Source organism: Haliaeetus albicilla, chromosome 19, assembly GCF_947461875.1.
Source record: "Haliaeetus albicilla chromosome 19, bHalAlb1.1, whole genome shotgun sequence".
NCBI classification, from domain to species: Eukaryota; Metazoa; Chordata; class Aves; order Accipitriformes; family Accipitridae; genus Haliaeetus; species Haliaeetus albicilla.
In genome coordinates, this window is record NC_091501.1 from 525,848 (window position 1) to 544,848 (window position 19,001).

Here is a 19,001-nt window from a genome sequence, read left to right on the forward strand (position 1 = left end):
CTCTGCGCAGCAGCCCCGGGGAAGCGGCTTCGCGCCGATACTCCCCGCCGGGGCGGGCCCAGAGCCGGGCCCCGCCCCCTGACTTCCGGCGGCGCGGCGCGCAGCAGCGCTCTCGCCTCCTCCCTCCCCTTGAAGGCGATCGGGCCGGGAGCGGCGACCGGGCCGGGCCAGGCCGCGGCCATGGTGAGCAGGGCCGGCCGCCGCCGCTTCCTTCTCCTCGGGGCGCGCCGGGGGGGCCCTGGGGCGGAGGGACGCTGCCCTGCCCTCCCCGGCCCAGGCTGCGGGGGAGCACGTGGAGGCCGGGCGCCGCGGCCGAGCTCGCGGAGCTTGGGGGGGGGGGGGGATGCCCGGGGTTGGGGGGGTGTCCGGCGGTCCTGGGGGCACCTAACGGCGGGGGGACTGGGCGGCCCGGCCCCCCAGCGGGGAGCGGGAGCACGTGGTGGCAGCGCTGCCGTTCGGCCGGCGCCGGTCGTTAACGCCGGCCGTCACCTCGTCGGTGTTCCGCTATGCCATTGCCGTTAACAGCCGAGAAGCCGCTCGTGATTCGCAGAAGAGGAGCTGGCGGGGATTGCCGTACCGTTCGTGCCTGAGCGCGGAAACGCTTCCTTTGGCCGAGAGTCCCTGCACCGAGCGCCTGGCCCGCTCGCTGCTGCTAGTTTGTAGGGCGTTAATTGGCCATCTGCGCGAGCAGAGGTACTCTTGACTTTGAAGAACGCGAGAGAATCCCTCTTCAGAAATAAAATGCAGTGGGATTTCTAGGAGATGTGCAGAGCAGACGAGAATAGCGATGTGACCGCAGTTGTCAGTATGTGTGGTGATGGTGGTGCGATGCTGCTCAGAACGAAGCCCGCTTTGCTCCTGTTGTAATGCTCTTTACTTTTTCCTCTCTCTAGAGCGAGGCAGAAGTGAATCCCAAAGCTTACCCCCTGGCTGATGCGCAGCTCACCAAAACGCTACTCGATCTCGTGCAGCAGTCCTGCAATTATAAGCAGCTACGCAAGGGAGCCAACGAAGGTGAGACCTGTGTGTTGCAAAGTGTCCTAGAAATCATAGCGAGGATTTTGTGAGAAGCTGTGGCTAGAGAGTGTCTTTTCTCTCTAGCTGTGGGCCGCTAACTTTTTATAGATCTAGCTATTGCAAGTGTCTCCTTCCTCCTCCTTCTAGCCTTCTTAAGCAATATTCAGGGACAGAACTAAGCTGTAATCTTTTCAACACATATATGCAGTTCTGGTGGATGCCCAAGCTGTGCTCCTGGTGCATGTCCTGTGATCACATGTGCTTTAGTGGTGTGGCACTGGGATTACCAGATGCCTAGCCAGTTCAGAATCATTAAAAGATTTGCGTCTGAGGGTATCTCTAGTGCAGGCCGCTCAGAGAGCGGCTCCCTCTGCAGTTGGATCAGGTTGCTCAGGGCTTTGCCTAGTCAAGCTTTTAAAAAAACAAAACAATCCCTAAGGATAGAAACTCCATAGTCTCCCAGGGTCCAGTTCCCATGGCTTAAACCCATCTCATAATGGGGCAGGGCGGGGGGGGGGGATATAAAATACCAGCACATCCCCAGAATCTCACTGAGGCAACAGTCACAGTCTGCAACCTGTCCTCCTTCCCATGCACTCACGAGGATGGTCTGGCTCCATCTTCTCTGCCATCCCCTTGAAGTAGTAGAAGGCAGCAGCCACACAGCTCCCCTCCCACCTCGGCCCTCTCTTCTCCAGGCTAAACCAACCCAGCTGCCCCAGCCTCCTCTCATCCATGGTGCACCCCAGCCCCTGCCCAGCAGCACCCCTGGGCTGGCCTCACTCCCCGGGGAACCTCTCCGCTGTGCTCGAGGGCAGCGCTGGGCACAGTACCCCAAGTGCAGCCCTCTGAATAATACCCTCCCTGCCCCTATAGCTGCCATTTTCCTTTGGCCTCCCCTCACGCTACCACTAGATCTCCTTCTTGCTCATGCCAATTTCAGCATCTCCTAAAGGTGTTTTTCATTAGATGGGCTGTCCAGAAGGACCTAGACTTACTCTTCAGTTTCTCTTACAGCCACCAAAACACTGAACCGAGGGATAGCGGAGTTCATTGTGATGGCGGCAGACGCAGAGCCCTTGGAAATCATCCTGCACCTCCCTCTTCTCTGTGAAGACAAGAACGTACCTTACGTGTTTGTGCGCTCCAAGCAAGCCCTGGGCCGGGCCTGCGGTGTTTCCCGGCCTGTCATCGCCTGCTCCATCACCATCAAGGAGGGGTCACAGCTAAAGCCTCAGATCCAGTCTGTCCAGCAAGCTATAGAAAGACTGTTGGTCTAAATGCCTGTGAGTTTAAGTCTATGTGGAATAGGAAAGCTGAAGGCAGGGGGAATTGTCCAGCTTCAGTTGAGATTATAGTTTTGATGTCAGTGTTCCATTTCAAAGCACCACGTTTTTGTTTAATAACAGCTTAATTCTTAGTGTTTCTGCCTCTCCTCCCCCCTCTTTTCTATTATTCCACTCCAACACATTCATTCTCATTGTATTACTTCTTGAAAAGTGATTGTACAACTGTATTTCCTGTTTGATGTTTAAAAGAGAGAAAAAAAAAATCCCCCCCCTTATCTCCATGTTTGCCTGCTCGGGGCTTTTTTTTTTAACCCACCCAGGGGCTTCCTCTGTGTTGGAGTATTTTGGTGACACTTCAGCCTCTAACAGGCATAAGTAACTCTGTGTGTTCCTGAATGGTTTAGTCTATTGAGGATAAAGCATGTTGGTTCCCCGCACAGCGTGTGCATGCAGACTGCTGGAGTTGTTGCTTTAAGTGATGGAGCAGCATAGACCACATATAGGGCAGGCAGCGGCTACTGTGTAGCAGCAGACAGAACCAAGATCAGTACTGGTAGCACAACCTTTTTTCTTGAAACCAGACAAGGGACTTCCATAAGAGGTGTACAGGGAGCAGAAATCTTATGGCAGTGCACAAGGGCAAATCTCTTTATCTCGCTTATTTTTAAATACTGACTTTTTAAGAAAAATAAAATTGCTGACAAAGCTAAACATAATTGTCATTCCCTCGGGGAAAGCATTTGCAACTAACAGAAGTGTTCCTGCTTGTAAAGCTAGACTGCTCAGAGATTGCCTAAAGGCTATTGCAGTGCAGTAGTTCATACTCTTCAAGTTTTCTTTGTGTGGACTGTACCAATGAGCTTGGGCTACCTAGGGAATTTAAGCGCAAAACACATGGTAGAGAGCAGCCTGCTGTGGCTTACAAGTACCCTACATCTGGCTGATAACTATAAAAAGTATCTCATGCTTTTAGGGAAGCTACTGTACTGTTATCACCTGACTGAAGATGAGTGCTATAAGTCATGGCCAAGACAAGAGACCAAGTACTTTTTCAGGTAGATCAACCTGTGTCTCAAGAATGCTAGATAATCACGTGCTCTGGAAAAGCGTGAAGCACCACCAGCATTCTGAATTAGTGGTGGGTTTATGGAGCTAGCTTTAGTTAAATGCATATTGTATAATAAATCCAGTTACTGCTCTGAGCAGAATCTAAACCTTTGTGTTGGAATGGGTCGTATCAAACCTGTCTTCTACTGCAGGATGCCAAAGCAAAGCTAGTGTGCAAAGACCCAACAGGTACAATAGCAGAAGGGAAAATAAGTTCTCCTGTAATGTTTCCACAGAGGCACTAACTTCATACCTTTAGTAAGTACATCCCCAAGCAGATGAAATCAGCTCATGAAAGACTGAAGACAAATCGTGCCTGTCTATTTTTGTAAGTGGCTGATAAACAGTAATATCCTTGCTGAGGTGAGCTTAATACAAAGATTTTGTAGTCCTTTCACTTCTATGAGGTTTAGAAAGGCTGCTCTTCCCTTCTGCTGATGCTGCCTGTTGAGGTACTTGTGTTTAAAACCACAGTTTGCAAAGGATTTGTGCTATTGTACCATGCCAAGACAGCTGATGTAAGACAAAGCACATAAGGAGCAGAAATAAAGGATTCTTGAGCAAGCAAAACCGTCTAATTTTCTGCTCTGAAGCCTTCCATCACCGTCCCTTTTAAACTTCCACTTAATGCAATAGCCTGCTATTAAAAAAAAAGCCAAAAGGAAGATCTGATAACCTAGAACAAACATGCCATGATCATCCAAAGCCTGGAACATATTGTGCCTGGGGGTTAGCAAGCCAAGAGAGAAGTTAACAAGGGCATTTGGGGAATGGAAAATTCACAGAATGAAGGACAGGATTGTATCACTATTTTATTGCGTTCAGTTTGAATCTTGCTAAGAGAAGTGTCTAGTAACTTCTTTGCTGAAGGGCAAAATAAATTGATTGCATAGACAAATATTCATTAAAAGTCACTATAATGCAGGCTGATTGAAAGTATCCTAGACTATGTAGCTTCAATACTGCAGAGCTCGACATGGGCTATAGCTGCTCTTTCGAGAGGAGCTGTGGAGGTGGAAGCAAGCAGCCTGCTGCCACAGCTAGGGTGGTCACAGCTGGCTCCGATGTATGTGCCGCATGACAGCACTGCTACAACCTTAATGTATGACTTAATTCTTCAATAAGTTGCCTAATAGTTTGCGTGCCAAACACAGGAATCCCTGAACGCTAAAACCACCACACAAGACCAAAATGGACACCTTATGTATCCTATGTTTGCCCCCTGTAGAAAGTTACAGTTTAGCTAAACAGTTAGTAGTTTCCTAGAGCAAGGGCAATGACTATTAGTTTTAGTCATCTTGCACTGCAAGACAGGTGGGGCATGCCAGGGGTGGAAGTTTAAGAACCAAAACACAGCCCGAGATGCAGTCTCTGTAAGTGTGATGAAAAAAAAAAAAAAAATACTGGACGTAACAAGGGCTACACTCCACAACTTGCTATTTTTCTGTTTCTAAAGCACAGATTTGAGTACAGAAGCCTGCACAATAGTCTGACTCATACTTGCTACAGAGGTGGAAAAGCTCTATGCCATTGCAGTAATTTAACTGGAGTAAGTGCTTGCAGCCTTCCAGGGAACATGACTTTTTTTTTTTTTTTTTTTTTTCTTTTTTAAACCAGCTTTTGCTATTACCATTTAAAAATGAAAAACCTGGCTGTGCAGCTTTGTGAAGTGCTGGCTTTTTGCCCAAAGGTTTGGCTACTGCTTCCCAGTCATGATTTTCTCCTTTATGATCTGCTAGTAATGTCTATAACGCTAATGGTGGCAAAGAACCCAATTGGATCACAAGTACTGATACTGACTGGCTGTTTTGGAGAGCAGGAGAGTAATACACCACATTTATACCCTCTGTTAGCACAAAGACTTGACCTGCTGCTTGGATTCACATGGTGCCATTAACACAGATCATTCTGTTTTCTTACATTGAAGTGAGTTTTGCTGTCTTTATGATGCAAAGATGGTACAGCCAGTGTTGCAAAATAAGAAGTCCAAAATAACTTTTATTAAGAAACCAGGAAGGCACAACTGTGTTCACTTGCAGTGGGTGACCTGCGTTAGCAGGGAATTTCATTCTGCCTTTGGCTACTGTGAACAGAATCCAACTTTGCAGAGATGTTTCACAACTAAGAGTAAAAAGTTTCTCCACTGCTAGATGCAGCAACATTTAGCCGCCTTCTCCTCCACAGCAAGATTAAACAGACACAGCATCTGCATAAGACAACTAAAATTTTAAGCAGATGGAAGTCAGCCAGGGCCTTTCACTCCTGCTTAGTGCTCACTGAAGTATTCAGTTAACGCATCCATGAGCTCCTGCTTCTTTCCTCCACCCTTCAGCCCATAAAGCCGGCACACGTCCTTCAGAACAGGTACAGTGAGCTTGCCTAGAGTGCCCTTCTGCACATGACTCCGCAGCTCATCTTTTGAGAGTTCTACCTTGGGCCTCTTCTCAGTTTGACTATCAGAAGCTAGAAAGATAAATTTTAGATCACCAAGATTTTAAACAATTTCTTAATAGAAAGGCATCAACGTTTCTTAGACATACGACAGTTGGTGGCCATTAGCACATGGTACTTAAACAGCTACCTACACACGGACCTAGTTTACACATTTTGTTTTAAGAAGCAGGTATCACTCACCACGTAAGTCATGTAGTATTTCATTGATAGGAGTGATCTCAAGCTCAAGTATGAAACTTTGTGTTCTGACGGAAAGACCACCCCCAAATGAAACTTTTAAGGGATTCTCATCGAGACAGCAGAATGCAATGATTCCACAGGGAGCTCAACTAACTGACCCTCCCACTTTATGCAGTTTCATAGACTCCCAAACTACACAAGTACTTCAGCATTACTTAGACATTTAGCCCTAAAGATGCCCATCTTGGACTTGCCGAACAGCCCATGCATAAAAGTCTGCTTCCTCACCAACACCAACTGAAAGCATGAACGATTTTACTACTCTGTCATAAAAACCAAAATTATTTAAAAAAAAAAGGTAAACTATATTTTACAATCATTTAGCCACATTGCTTCCTATACTTCACTATGCAGTTTCTCATTCCAGCAGCTCTCCAACTGGATACCACAATATCCTCTACTTCCTAAGAATCACCACTGGATATAAATCCACTTTGTTGTGGAGATGAGTAAAGAGAGTTCTTGCACAAGCAGCTTCTTTAAACTATGAGACAAACTGAAAACACAGAAACTTCTAAAGAGAATACAGACACCATGTTGTGCGTCTGCACCATCATTACTTACCTTGTTTTCGCTTTACAGCTTTCCCATCCGGATTGTAGTCAGGGGGATAAACCAGCTGCTTAAACTCCTCCACCAGGTTCCCCAGCCTGCGGTTCATCTCTTCAGCCTTTGGCACTGGCAAAAGAGAAAGATTTGCCCTCTCAACAAGAGAGTGATCACAGGGAAGTCTAAACAAGGCCATCACCAGATACAATTGTGCTTCCGTAATAATCAGCATGCAAGCATCTTGCAAGCATGCAAAATGCAAAGACATATGTTATGGTATTCCCAAATGAGAAATTTACAGCTCTTGATAATCTTGAGAGTTTGTGTTATACAGATATAATGAACTTGCACATATCCCTGAACAGGAAATATATATGCAGAACAAAACGGACAAGGTGGAAGTGATGTAGAAGATCACCTGCCTGCTTGCACTGTTACCTAGGTCTAATCTCAGACATTGAAAATACAACAGGTTACTATCTAAGGTTGCGAGTAGTTTGAGGCAGAACAGTTTGTTTCTGTCATGTATTTGTATGGTATCTAGCACAGGGGCCTAGATTATTTGTTAGGTATCACTTCAGAAGAGACAAATAGTTACTCTAACACTATTCCTGGATTACAACACAGTTTTAAAAAAGGAACTTCCCCTCCAGGAGTAGGTTTCTATCCTTTGACAAGATATTCTTCTATAGAAACTCTCACAGCCACAAGGCAGCATCATTGCCTCCTAGCAGAATCATTCTCTGAGTAACTGTCTATTTATCAGACTGAAATATTAATTAGATTCCTGAAGAGAGAAATTTCAGAGAAGCATTTGTCACCATAGAAAAAGGTGATTCAATTTTAATTTTGGAGGGTAAAGTGAACGATTTTTCCTTTATCTTAAAAGTGACAGCATTAGAAAGTAAGGTGTCAATATTTCAGAATGGACACATCCAGAATTCTACATCTTGGAAGTGCACACAACTGCAATATTTTTTAAAAGACATTTGGATTTGTAGTAGCGTATCTCTGACTTAGAACAAAGTCAAGAGCCCTCTACCCCACCCCCCTTCACACCCACCAATAATTCTCACTTGTAAGATCCTCAGCTTGTTCTGGTTCCATCATATCCAGTGCCAAAGCCTCCAGATTCCTGAAGTGCTGCTGCAAAACTGGGTTCTCAAAGCTGTCAGCCCTGTCAAGAATCCCCCAAAATGTCAATGCATGCTGCCCAGAAGACAGACAAGACACATAAGATCTACCACCAACTTATTTCAAAGTAAAACTTCCCTCCTTCCCACACAACAATCCATCTCATCAGAGGAACTGCTTTTCCTCTTTCCAATTCACCTGCTGAATCACTATCCTGTCATGCATCAACCACATTAGAAAGCTGTGCAAGACTTAGAAAGCTGTGCGAGACAAATGGGAGACAGTGGCATTCTACTTTAATAACAGTTAATTCTACTTTAATAACAGTTATGTTACTTTCCACATACCTAGGAAAACGTGTCCTGTAAAAGCACTTCATAAAATTTATCCTAGCTATAATGAAAAAGACCTAACCATTCTCCCTAAAGTGCTCTAATTTAAACAGTCCAGGTCTGATCTGCAATAGATCGGCAGAACCACAATAAAATGTGATACCTCTGCAACAAATGACAACAGCCCAGAGAACAAGAGCAATTCTATGAAGAACTCCAGAACATGCTACATAAAGCGTGTGGTGCCTGGGTATTCAGAATGATTAAGAATAAAGTTTAGACAAAGCTACTGCAAAGGGAAGCAATTTGCATCAAAATACATCAAAATCTCACCTCGTGGACACCACAACCCAACAATGTGTGCAACAGAGCAAGCAACAGGGTTGCGCTTTCTTCCCTATGTCACACTCCGCACACAATTTATCTCCCTGTACCTGTATTTGAACCGAAGTTTTTGAATTATTTCCTTCATTTTTTCCACCTGCTCTCGGCTGGCTGGCACCTTTTCTGTAAAATCAACATTCCGTTTGTCATCTGCGTATGGTAGGAAAATGATGTGGAAACCTACATGGAAGAGAGGGAGCAAGAGAACAGTTATACAGAACCACGGCCTCAGAACAATGATTTATGGGAAAGACCAAGATGCTTATTATCTAGGTCTGATGTCTCCAAACTAGCTAGCTATTTTGTTGTAAACAACAGCAATCCATAATACCTCCTAGTACCTACAGCACGACACTGAATCCCAATCTCAGTGTGTACAAGCAACATCACTAATGGCTTTTTGAAAGAGATTTGAACTAAATGCATAGCTAAGAGCTGGATACTTGTGACTTGCTTTTTATGCAGGAGATCAACTTGTCCACCTTCCCCATCTCTCCCTGGATATGAGCTTGAAAAAGGCTTGTTTGAAAATTAAGTTAATGCCCACATGTTATTTCTGAAATGCTTCACTTTGTACACAAGCAGTGTTATTACCCTACTTCACATTCTCCCAGAAGAGGATTTTCCAGTTAAAGAGGTGAGAAAATGCAAAAGAGCAAGAGTCTGCCTTTGCTCCCTCATCATTCCCCACTCAGCTGATAAGGTGTGAGGCTCAATATGCACGATTATTTATTTAACACTTTAAAATGTATCCGAGCAGACAATAAAATTCAGGGAAAGACATTCTGTCTAGTCAGCAAGCAGAAAAAAGAGCTTTTAATTTTTAGGTCAGTTACTTGAGACTGCTAAAAAGAGGTAGGAGGCAGGGAAAATACTGTAGCCGTGTGATACCTGAGCAAGCACTGATGCAACTGGGGTTTTAAAAATAGATTCAACATCAGATGCTTACAATGACAAAACAGAAGAAAAGGGATGTTGGAAAGCACTCTCCTCAGTTTTAAGGGGAGCAGCACTAAGAACATTTTCACACAATACAGGAGGCTATTATGCTGACTGCACCTGATCGTGCAGGGAAAGGGAGCATCTCTTCCCATACCTGGAGGGGCTATCTGCACTTTCTGCTCATCCACCTCTTCCTCCTGGGGAACAAGGGCCACAAAGCGAGGGGGAGTATTCCGGCGGGCAGTGTATCTGCACAGTGCCATCACCTGCTTCTCCAAGCATTTCATCAGTAAGGCATTAAATAGCGTTGTACTCCCTGCAAAGACAAGACAGTATTGGTCAAATTGACAGCTTTGCTCCTTTGTTCAGGAACGTAACTCTAGATATTACAGTTTCAGAACCTGTGACTTCTTTTGAGTTGCTTGTAAAATTCCAGAGGTAAAAAGCAACTTTTGGAAGGGGCAGCCCTCAAAAATAACAATGTTAGTGTCTCTCCTGACCAGAGCAGCAGGAGTTCTGGTGAGAGAAATGATATCACTAACATCCGAGCAATGAAATACAGTTGAAAATTGGAAACAAGTACCTGCAAAGCCTCCTCCTGGTCTGGCGGCACATCATAGTAGCAGCACATCATAGGAACTTTTGCAGAACATACTAAGAATTCAGCTTGCAATGTTCCTCTCGAGGCACACATTTGCTTTGTATTTTACTAGATTCAGTGGTCAGGAACAGACTGACATACAAGTAAGGTGTTTGATTCAGGAAACTGCTAAGCTGGAGAAGGTACTGTAAAGGTTCTTCTTTAGTCAGACATGGCAAAGCATCTGGTCATAACTCAGCCCTCTTTATCCACTGGTAGATTGAGGAGCTGGAGTTTTTTCTTTACTATTGCAGCTTGGGATGGATTAACACTGTATTTCTAGATAAGCAAACTTACATATATACATAAAAAGGGGAGAAAAAGCAGTCCTAAGCTTCCTCTCCTCTCTTTACAAGCCCATAAAGTGCTGTTAATTCAACCTTACTTCCTGAGTATTGTGTTTCCACTCCTAGCTGATATAGACTTTGTCATGGTTTAACCCCAGCCAGCAACTAAGCACCACGCAGCCGCTCATTCACTCCCCGCCCCTCCCCCCCCCCCCCGGGATGGAGGAAAGAATCGGAAGTAGAAAGGTAAAACTCGTGGGCTGAGATAAGAACAGTGTAATAGAACAGAAAGGAAGAAACTAATAATGATAATAATAACAATAATAAAAAGGCAATAATAATAAAAGGATTGGAACATACAAAACAAGCGATGCACAATGCAATTGCTCACTACTCGCCAACTGATGCTCAATTAGTTCCCAAGCGGCGATCCTCCCCAAGCTCACTCCCCCCATTTTATATACTGGGCATGACATCACATGGTATGGAATAGTACTCTGGCCAGTTTGGGTCAGCTGTCCTGCTGTGTCCCCTTCCCAACTTCTTGTGCCCCTCCAGCCTCCTTGCTGGCATCAGAAGCTGAAAAATCCTTGACGTAGTATAAAAACTACTCAGCAACAACTGAAAACATCAGTGTGTTATCAACATTCTTCTCATACTGAATCCAAGACATAACACTATACCAGCTACTAGAAAGAAAATTAACTCTATCTCAGCTGAAACCAGGACAGACTTAAAACCGGCAGTTATCTTCACTGGTTTGGGGTTTGGTTTTTGTTTGTTTGTTTTTTAACCACCTTTGCCTTCTTGTCAGGTACTAGGATCCTTCACTTTCATGAATGAGAAAACCAAATATTTGGGGACTACATCTGCATAGCTTGAATAGCTGCTTGTCATGATGGGTGAAACATTAAGCCCAACTGGCTCTTCTGCTATTAAAGAAAACAAGACTTAACTGCAGCTGAAAGGGGCAGTAACAGTTAATTCTATACTTTTTAACATTAGCAAGTTTTTAAGTTAGACAAAGATTTTACACTCAGTGATCCCCACTCAAACACACTATGAATCAGCTGGTTACCGTAATGCAAGGTGGTGAATCTTCTCTTGCCATCTTTACTTACCACTTACTAAGGACTCCTCAGGATAGATGAACTGGGAGGGCTTGACATGGTGGTGCTGTTTTAGCATTGAAAGTGGTTTGAAGCCAATCAGATATAAGCCCAGAGAATCAAACCGCTTTAATTCTTCTGTTTCCTCTTTCTCCATCACAATCTGGCGGTTTCCATATGTCTAAACCAGGGAAGAGCAGATAGTAATGCTGCCAGCATAAAAAAAAAATTGCGGGGGAGCAGCGAGGTTAGGAAGAGAATGCAATTGCTGTTTTCCACTACTGAAAAGAGGGTTATAGACAAGACAGAGTAAACTGTCACCATGAGGGCAGAGTGAAATGGCAAGTCACGGTGCGTGACCACTACCCAAAGGCAAATGCCACCTGGACATTAGCAAAATGCACTTTCCTAGGACAACGGTTAAGCCCTAGCACAGATTCACATCTCATCCTTGGAGTTCTTCAGAGCTGACCCAAACAAACGCTGGAGCGACTTGATCTGGTTTTGTGAGCCTTGCTCTCGGCTGGGTTGGACCAGACGTTTTCAGAGGTCCCATCTGATTCTAAACTTGCTTGAGCAGATGCATGTCAGCTACATACTGCTGGCAGAAACAGTGACCAAGAAACAACACTTTTGAAGCATCACTCATAAGTCACAAAAACATATTGTAGTCCAGCTGCTGACGTTAGACATCAGGGCTTAACACTCAGCTTTCTGTTCATCTCCTGTACTTTATTTCAAGAAACTAATGTCCAGTATAAATAAACTTAATATTTAATCTTAAGACAACAACTTTAAGAGCCTTTGGCATGGAACGACACACAAAGTGCTCTTGTGACAATACACCTAGCAACTGCATATCCTGCTTTGAAATAAGGCTGTACCTGAACAGAATGTGACATTCAATCTACATCAGCCAAACTATCAAGCAGGAAGGCAAAGCAAAGAACAAAATAACAAAAAACGAAGGTAATATACTTATTTTTCTGTTTGGAAAAGAGCTCCAATCCCCCCCGTTATTCACACTTGTATGTTTAATAAAATGGACAAAATCTTTTCCTAATGAATCAAAAGATAACACCAGCAGCAATAGCACAAGGCCATGTAAGGTCAGGTTCTGACAACCTGGTTCTGCCGTACAGAAAGAAATGACCTGTGTTCCTGAGTGCCCTTCCACCAGCGGCTATGCTTTCCCTTGACAGTTATGCCAGAGAAACAACCCACTCTTGCTCTGCGTGGCTTATGAAGTGACCAGGCTATCCCTAGGGACATATAGATGTAAATATTTCTGCATCTGATCTTGCAAATGAAATACAAACACAGCAAGAGAATCAGCATCTCCACCACACACATCACAGAGCCAGGAAAAAGCAGGCACATAATCAATACGTTACCTGAGCCCTTTTTGTGTCACTCGGCAGGAGCAAGCTGCCTGTTTTTCCATTAAACATCCTTGTTTTCGTTTTAACCGGTTCATTAGTTTCCCGATAAAGCTTCACCGGATATGGCTTATAAGCTTTTTGAATGAGGTTGAAAACACCAACAGAAAGTGACAGATCTTTGTTCAGATACAGATTTAACCTGTGTAAAAAAAGCAGATACAGACTTGAGCCTTCCAAAAGATCACTTTTGCAAAAGAAAGTCATCTCCTCAGATAATTTATTTTCTCTGACCTCCTCCTATTCTCCTCCCCCAAAATCACATGTATCTCTGGAAACATACTATTACTTGAGTCACAATCTCACTTGTATAAAAACACTCTTCCAATGCAATCACTTCTGGTCATAAAAATGATTTAAACACAAATGCTTTACCATATTTCTTTCACCTGTTTTCACACTGAAGGGCAGCTACGCTTAAGCAGAGCACAGGACAAGTTCACATTTGGGCACCCCACTTGTGCTTAATGCAATGTGACCTCTGAATTCACACAGCTGTTCACACAAAAGGCAAAATTCCCCAAAAGAACCCCATCAAGACAAACAATACCACGATTTAAGAAAAAATAATAATCCAAGTTAGAGAAAAATTCAGAAGTAAAGGTTTAAAATTGGAGGTAATCTTCAAGTTCTGAGAGCAGAACAGTGAATGTTACTTCCTCTCCTCTAAAACATATCACTAGTATGGGATTCTTCCTCCTCAACTATTAGAAAGCTTGAGGAACATTCCCAGAAGAGGCAAATAAAGCTGAGAGCTGGAGCAAGAATGCCAGTGACAACAGCTCAGGTTGGGATTTTTTTTAATTTTTTTTAATTTTTTTTTTTTAAGTACCTTAAAAAAAACACTAGGCTGTGAAGTTCATTCCCTTACTGTGCTTCCATATCATTCTGCTATGAACTCACTCATTAAAAAACCCAACTGTTACGGAACATGTGATTCCAAAAATACTTTCTCTCTGCTTCATCAAGATCCTTTTAATCTCTCTGTAAGTATCTCTAATCTTTCAGTAGGAGATCAGAAATATCAAGGCTGTGTGAATCCACACCAACTCCCTAGACAGACTGGCCACATATAACTATTTAGTAACAGGCCAAAATACCTACCAGTCACATTGAGATTAAATTTTTCTAAGTTAACACTAGTAAGAAAAGCCTCATTTCAATCAGATTTCACTATAAACTAACCATATTACATGTTACAGATTTTTTGGTAAGTATTTTACTTGGCAATGATGTCATTTTTTTGAAAAAAGGATCATTTCTGGCCAAGCTCAATACAGGAGATGTCACAGAGAGCAAAAAAGGAGGCCTAGCTTCCCTCTCCACTCTTCTCATCCACCAAGGACAATATCCTTGGAAGCTACAGAAGAAACACCAATCTTGGACTAAGGAATTAAGATGATGGAATGTAAGCACTGATGCCTTTATAGACCAATCATTCCAGAAGAGGGAGGTGAGATGCAGTCTAAAAATAACATCAGGTGTCTCCACTGAATGAAATATCATAACTAGGCACAAACCTGACTAAAGCCCGTTTGTTTGTCTCCTTTGCTCGTACTTTCTTCATGAGATGTTCCAGTTTCCCTGACTCCCCAGGCTGGATCCCAAGGTCCTCATCCTCTGCTGTGTTTATGATATCCCTGTAGAACAAAGAGATATCGAACCCTCCAGGCTTCTTCAAGTGCATCAAATCCAGGATGATACCTAGAAACAAAGAAAGAGATAGGAGGAGGACCACACAAACTGCCTTTTTCTTACATCGGCATGTTTCTCAGCACTCTCAGATTTCTCTAAGCGAAGAATTTAAGCAAGAATAAGCTCCAGATTGTCATCTGCATCAGATGTGAAAGCTTCCAGGGAAAGAGGCAAAAGACATTCTTCAACTTCAGTCAAAACAACATGCCACAGAAAATGTTTCCTCCCTAATTAAGAATCTGGACAACTTTGTGTATGAAACAGCTCTGACAAGCTCCTATAAAACATAATCTTAACTCAGGCATAGAGGGAAGTAATGAGTTTAGAAACTCCCCTTTCCCGGTTATAAAGGCTAATGGTTTAAGGAAGCCTCACAGCTTCTAGATCCAGCACATCTGCTGAACTCCAAAAACAGTGGTGATCTCAGCTACATAGCTGAACTAACGAAGCATTTGCTCTCTAGTCTCTGAGCTCTGGTTGCTGTTCTTCAGCCAATTCAAAATGGAGCCATTAAAGTAATTTTCCTTTTGTGTTAACTTAGTGTTATTGTTTCCTTCCTGGAAAATGGTGGAATAATGAAAAAAAAGTGGAGTTTGTTTTCCATCGCCCTCTCAAGTCCTGGTTTATGCTACCAGAGTAGAAAAAGAGATCCTAGAAAATAAGTGTTAGTTGTTGCATACCAGATTGGAGAACAGATTTTCTAATTTAGATTAGATACCAAATTTCTCCTTTGGAAAGCTTCAGAAAGATTCCCCGGTTCTGATGATTTTACATTCTTTTTCCGTCACAGACTTGCAATGCAGTCAACATCTGCTGTGAGGATACATCACTTTTATTCTGCCCAAAATTAAAGGGGAAAATAATGACCTGTGTCTCTCAGATCACCAGCTCTGGTCCTGGCCAGCTTGGCTTTGGCACTGTCATTGGCATGAGGGTCATCCTCATTGGTGAAGAGCATGATCCTTTTGTGGCTCAGTCTGACTCGGACATCGCTGAAGAGATTAGAGCAGGCCCAGAGTGCTTCACCCAGTGAATAGTCAGCATTGTGGCCAAAGGTCTCACGGAAAAGTACTCGTCCTTCGTCTCCCCTGTATTGGTCCAGCTCTAGAACGCGCTTTGCACCTAAGGGGGATAACAGCATTCACATGCATTAGAAATACTGAAAGAAGTACCATAAACTCTTCTAAATATGCAACGAGGGTCCCTCGCAGCTCATGTCCGAGTAAGGTCCCCTAGCACTTCTGTGGCAGTGCCCTTCCAACACCTGGCTGAGAAAATGGTTCAGCATAGCCTAACATTTGCAACATTGCAAGCCGGTTACCACTTGAAAGCACATACCAGGGCCAAAAGGACACAAAGTGCCCTGGCACCGATGTGGGGCTCTCCCTCTTGAGGGAGGGAAACAGGCTGGGATCGAAGTATCGCAGACCCTCTACACTGAAAGGACAAGTGCTGAGCAGGAAAGGCAACAATTGCACCCACTGCAGAGGCATGGCACACTGCTGCGCCACCAGAGGAAGGAGAGGAGCCTGAAACACATCCTGCATCTCCACCGCACGTTGAGAAGGTAGATAATTCCTCCTGCTCTCCTGCCCCTTGTGCCAGATAGACTCAACCTAGAGGTCAGATGCAGCCTGTAGATCACCACATGGAACACAGCAACATCCAGGGCAGGTGTCGATGGCCTTTCTAAAGCTCTGCGGATTACTCCAGGCCAACTATGACTCCTTTTCCCACCTGTCTACAGCAGACTGTTTTCTCCCATAACTGTACAAAGGGAGACAAGCTTTCATTTTTCAGCTAGTGCATTCTGCAGAGCTTCTTCCTTTGTCCTTCACTCAAATTCTATAGCACTTTTGAAATCTCATCTGAGAATGTCCTCCCTCTCCCCCATTTACTACTTTATTTTCATTTCCTCAGCTGCCATTGAATTAACAGCAAAAGTGTTCATCATTAAGTACTACATAATAACTAACTATAGCATTTCTTCCTTCTCCAGAGCACACTGCTCTTCAGGGGCAGCAAATACATGATTCTCTTCCTTTTTAACAACACCCACCTTTCACCTGCACTGTCTTTATCAGCATGGTGAAGCTACTGCCTCTAACACAGGGAAAAGGGCAAACAGGGAAGGAGGAGGAAAAAGGATGAGCGAGGAGCCTAAGGCCCTTGCTGCCAGAAAAGGGAGAAGAACCTAAGGCAGTCTTTTCAGGTCCCCATCGTAATTAATTCTGAAACTAGGACAAGGCACAGTTGTTTCAGGAGAACCCCATGTGTCACTAAACCTGCATCTCCTAGTTAAGAAAATGAAATCCAACCTCCTCAGAGATAAAGGCTGCTATTAAAAGCTAGCAGACACCCCCAACCCCCCCCCCAAGACTCTGTGCTGTCAGAGAATCTGTCACCACTAGCATGCATTCTTTGCAGTCCTCCTACTACCTTTTCCAATTCTGCAACTGGCGCTCAAGCAGATGCTATGTAATTCTAAGAAATTATAAGAAAATGGAAGAGCTACATTCAAGAACTGCAAAACTTGAAAATAAGAGATGGAACACCCCAAACAGGTCAACGTATCGGACAACCTGTTCTAGCTGACCCTGCTTGAGCAGGAGGGTTGGACAAGATGACCTCCAGAAATCCCATCCAACCTCAGCCATTCTGTCATATTCTCCATCAGCTGGAATCCATGGTGCCTTAGCACATACATGCACTTTTCTGAAGCGCAGCAGACACATGATGGGCTTTCAAGAGTTCTGTTGAGGTTTAGCGGACAGCAAGTGAACCACCACATTAAAATAGAAGAAAAGACAGAGGAAAGGGATCTAAACAAACTATAATAGAAAAAGCCAAGCTCCCACTCAGTTTCTAAGCTTTCAGTAAATTTCTAAATCTATGCCTCCACCACCACCAATGCATCTCAGCAACAGGAACTTTTTTGTTCATCTGATAGCTCTCTGTTTTCAGAGAGACCAGTTACTGACAATGCTACTACACAGATTTCCTTAGTCCATCTTTCTACATAACCTTCATATCACTTTACTGCCTTTACCTGGATTGTCCAGCTCCTGGAGAACATAGACGTGCTTGAAATCTGCCAAGTTCTTGTTCTTTTCTGTACCATAGAAGACGACACCTAACAGGTCCCTGTCACTACTAATAATTTTGCTGGTATACACGTTCCGGATGCACTGAAAAAAAACGCACGCAGGTCAAAATACGATGAAAATCGGTTGTGGTAAGGGTGCAAAAGTTTTGTCTTTGGCAATTAGCAGTTTATACAAGCAGGCTCTAGCAAACAGAAGAACCGTGACGCATGGCTTCAGCTTAATTTCACGAGGAGAAAGAATGTGGGAGCTTGTTTTTCGAGGGACTACTTTCCCGGTACACAGCCTTCCATATTTTTCATTACCGTTCCCTTTCTGCAAGCAAGGCCGAGGAAATAAACATTTATCGAGCACACCACGACGGCGGCGGACTGACCTCATCGTACAGACACTTCCCCCCGCCCAGCGCCGGACGCGGCCCACCAGGCCACAGCCCTTCCCAACCCCGAGCCGCTCCAGTTCCACAGCCACCGCGGACACCCGGGGTCAGGCAGAGGGACGAGCCGCGCCCGTCCCCGCGGCGGAGCGGAGCGGAGGACGGGGGTGGGTCCCCGGCGGCGGCCCCCTCGGCAGCCTTACCTGGACGGTCATGTCGAAGGGAGTCACTCCATCCCCGTCAGACTCGAACATGGCCTTGGAGGCATCCACTAAGAAAATGAGGCTGTCCCGACCCGAGAACCTGTAGTCCGCTACCGAAGCAGGGGGGGAAATGGTTTTAGCAGCGGGCCACCCCCCGCCCGCTCACCCCACGAGGGCGGCGGGCCCCGGGCTGCCCTCCGTGAGGGGGCGGTGGGCCCTTACCGACCGCCTCGGTCCCCTCCTGCTGCTCGTCCTCGTCCTCCTCCTCCGGCCCCGGCCCCTCGCTCCGGTAGTACGAGACCCACTCCGACATGGCTGCCCGCGCGGCGCGAGCCTCACCGGCAGGGGAGGGGCGGCCCGTGCCCCCACCGGCCGCGCGAGCCGGCCCCGCCCGCTCTTACCTGCGCTCAGCGGCCCGCCAACCGCCGCGGCCGCGCGCCGCTGACTGACACTCGCCAGGGGACCCGCCTCCCTTCGTAACTCCGACCAATGGCGAGAGAGGCTGGCGCCGCGCACGGCCCCTCCCCGCGGGAAGCCACGCCTCCCCCCGCGGGGATTGGTTGCGGAGGGGAAAGGAAGGCGGGAGCTCTGCCCGCCCTTGCGCGCGGCTCCGGCTCGCGAGCCTCAGCCAATGACAGGAGGGACTTCCCCCCCGCCCACCGCCTCTAGCTCCGCCCCCGCAGCCACCCCCGCCCCAGGC

The 19,001-nt window shown here is 45.4% G+C and overlaps 2 protein-coding genes across 2 annotated transcripts; one reads left to right on the top strand and one right to left on the bottom strand.

Annotated features, from left to right (window-relative positions):
* Positions 1-3,983, top strand: SNU13 (small nuclear ribonucleoprotein 13). Its single transcript, XM_069807109.1, has 3 exons — positions 1-183; positions 894-1,014; positions 2,035-3,983. Exons 1-3 carry the CDS (start codon positions 181-183, stop codon positions 2,295-2,297), a joined length of 387 nt encoding a protein of 128 aa, XP_069663210.1. The 5' UTR covers positions 1-180; the 3' UTR covers positions 2,298-3,983.
* Positions 3,984-5,383: 1,400 nt separating this feature from the next.
* XRCC6 (X-ray repair cross complementing 6) lies at positions 5,384-18,745 on the bottom strand. The gene is made up of 12 exons (XM_069807105.1): positions 18,524-18,745; positions 18,302-18,411; positions 17,668-17,806; positions 15,486-15,740; positions 14,444-14,627; positions 12,879-13,065; positions 11,497-11,665; positions 9,603-9,764; positions 8,557-8,686; positions 7,733-7,833; positions 6,672-6,785; positions 5,384-5,876 (listed from the first exon to the last, which is right to left on the bottom strand). Exons 1-12 carry the CDS (start codon positions 18,612-18,614, stop codon positions 5,680-5,682), a joined length of 1,839 nt encoding a protein of 612 aa, XP_069663206.1. The 5' UTR covers positions 18,615-18,745; the 3' UTR covers positions 5,384-5,679.
* Between the last annotated feature and the right edge of the window lie 256 nt (positions 18,746-19,001).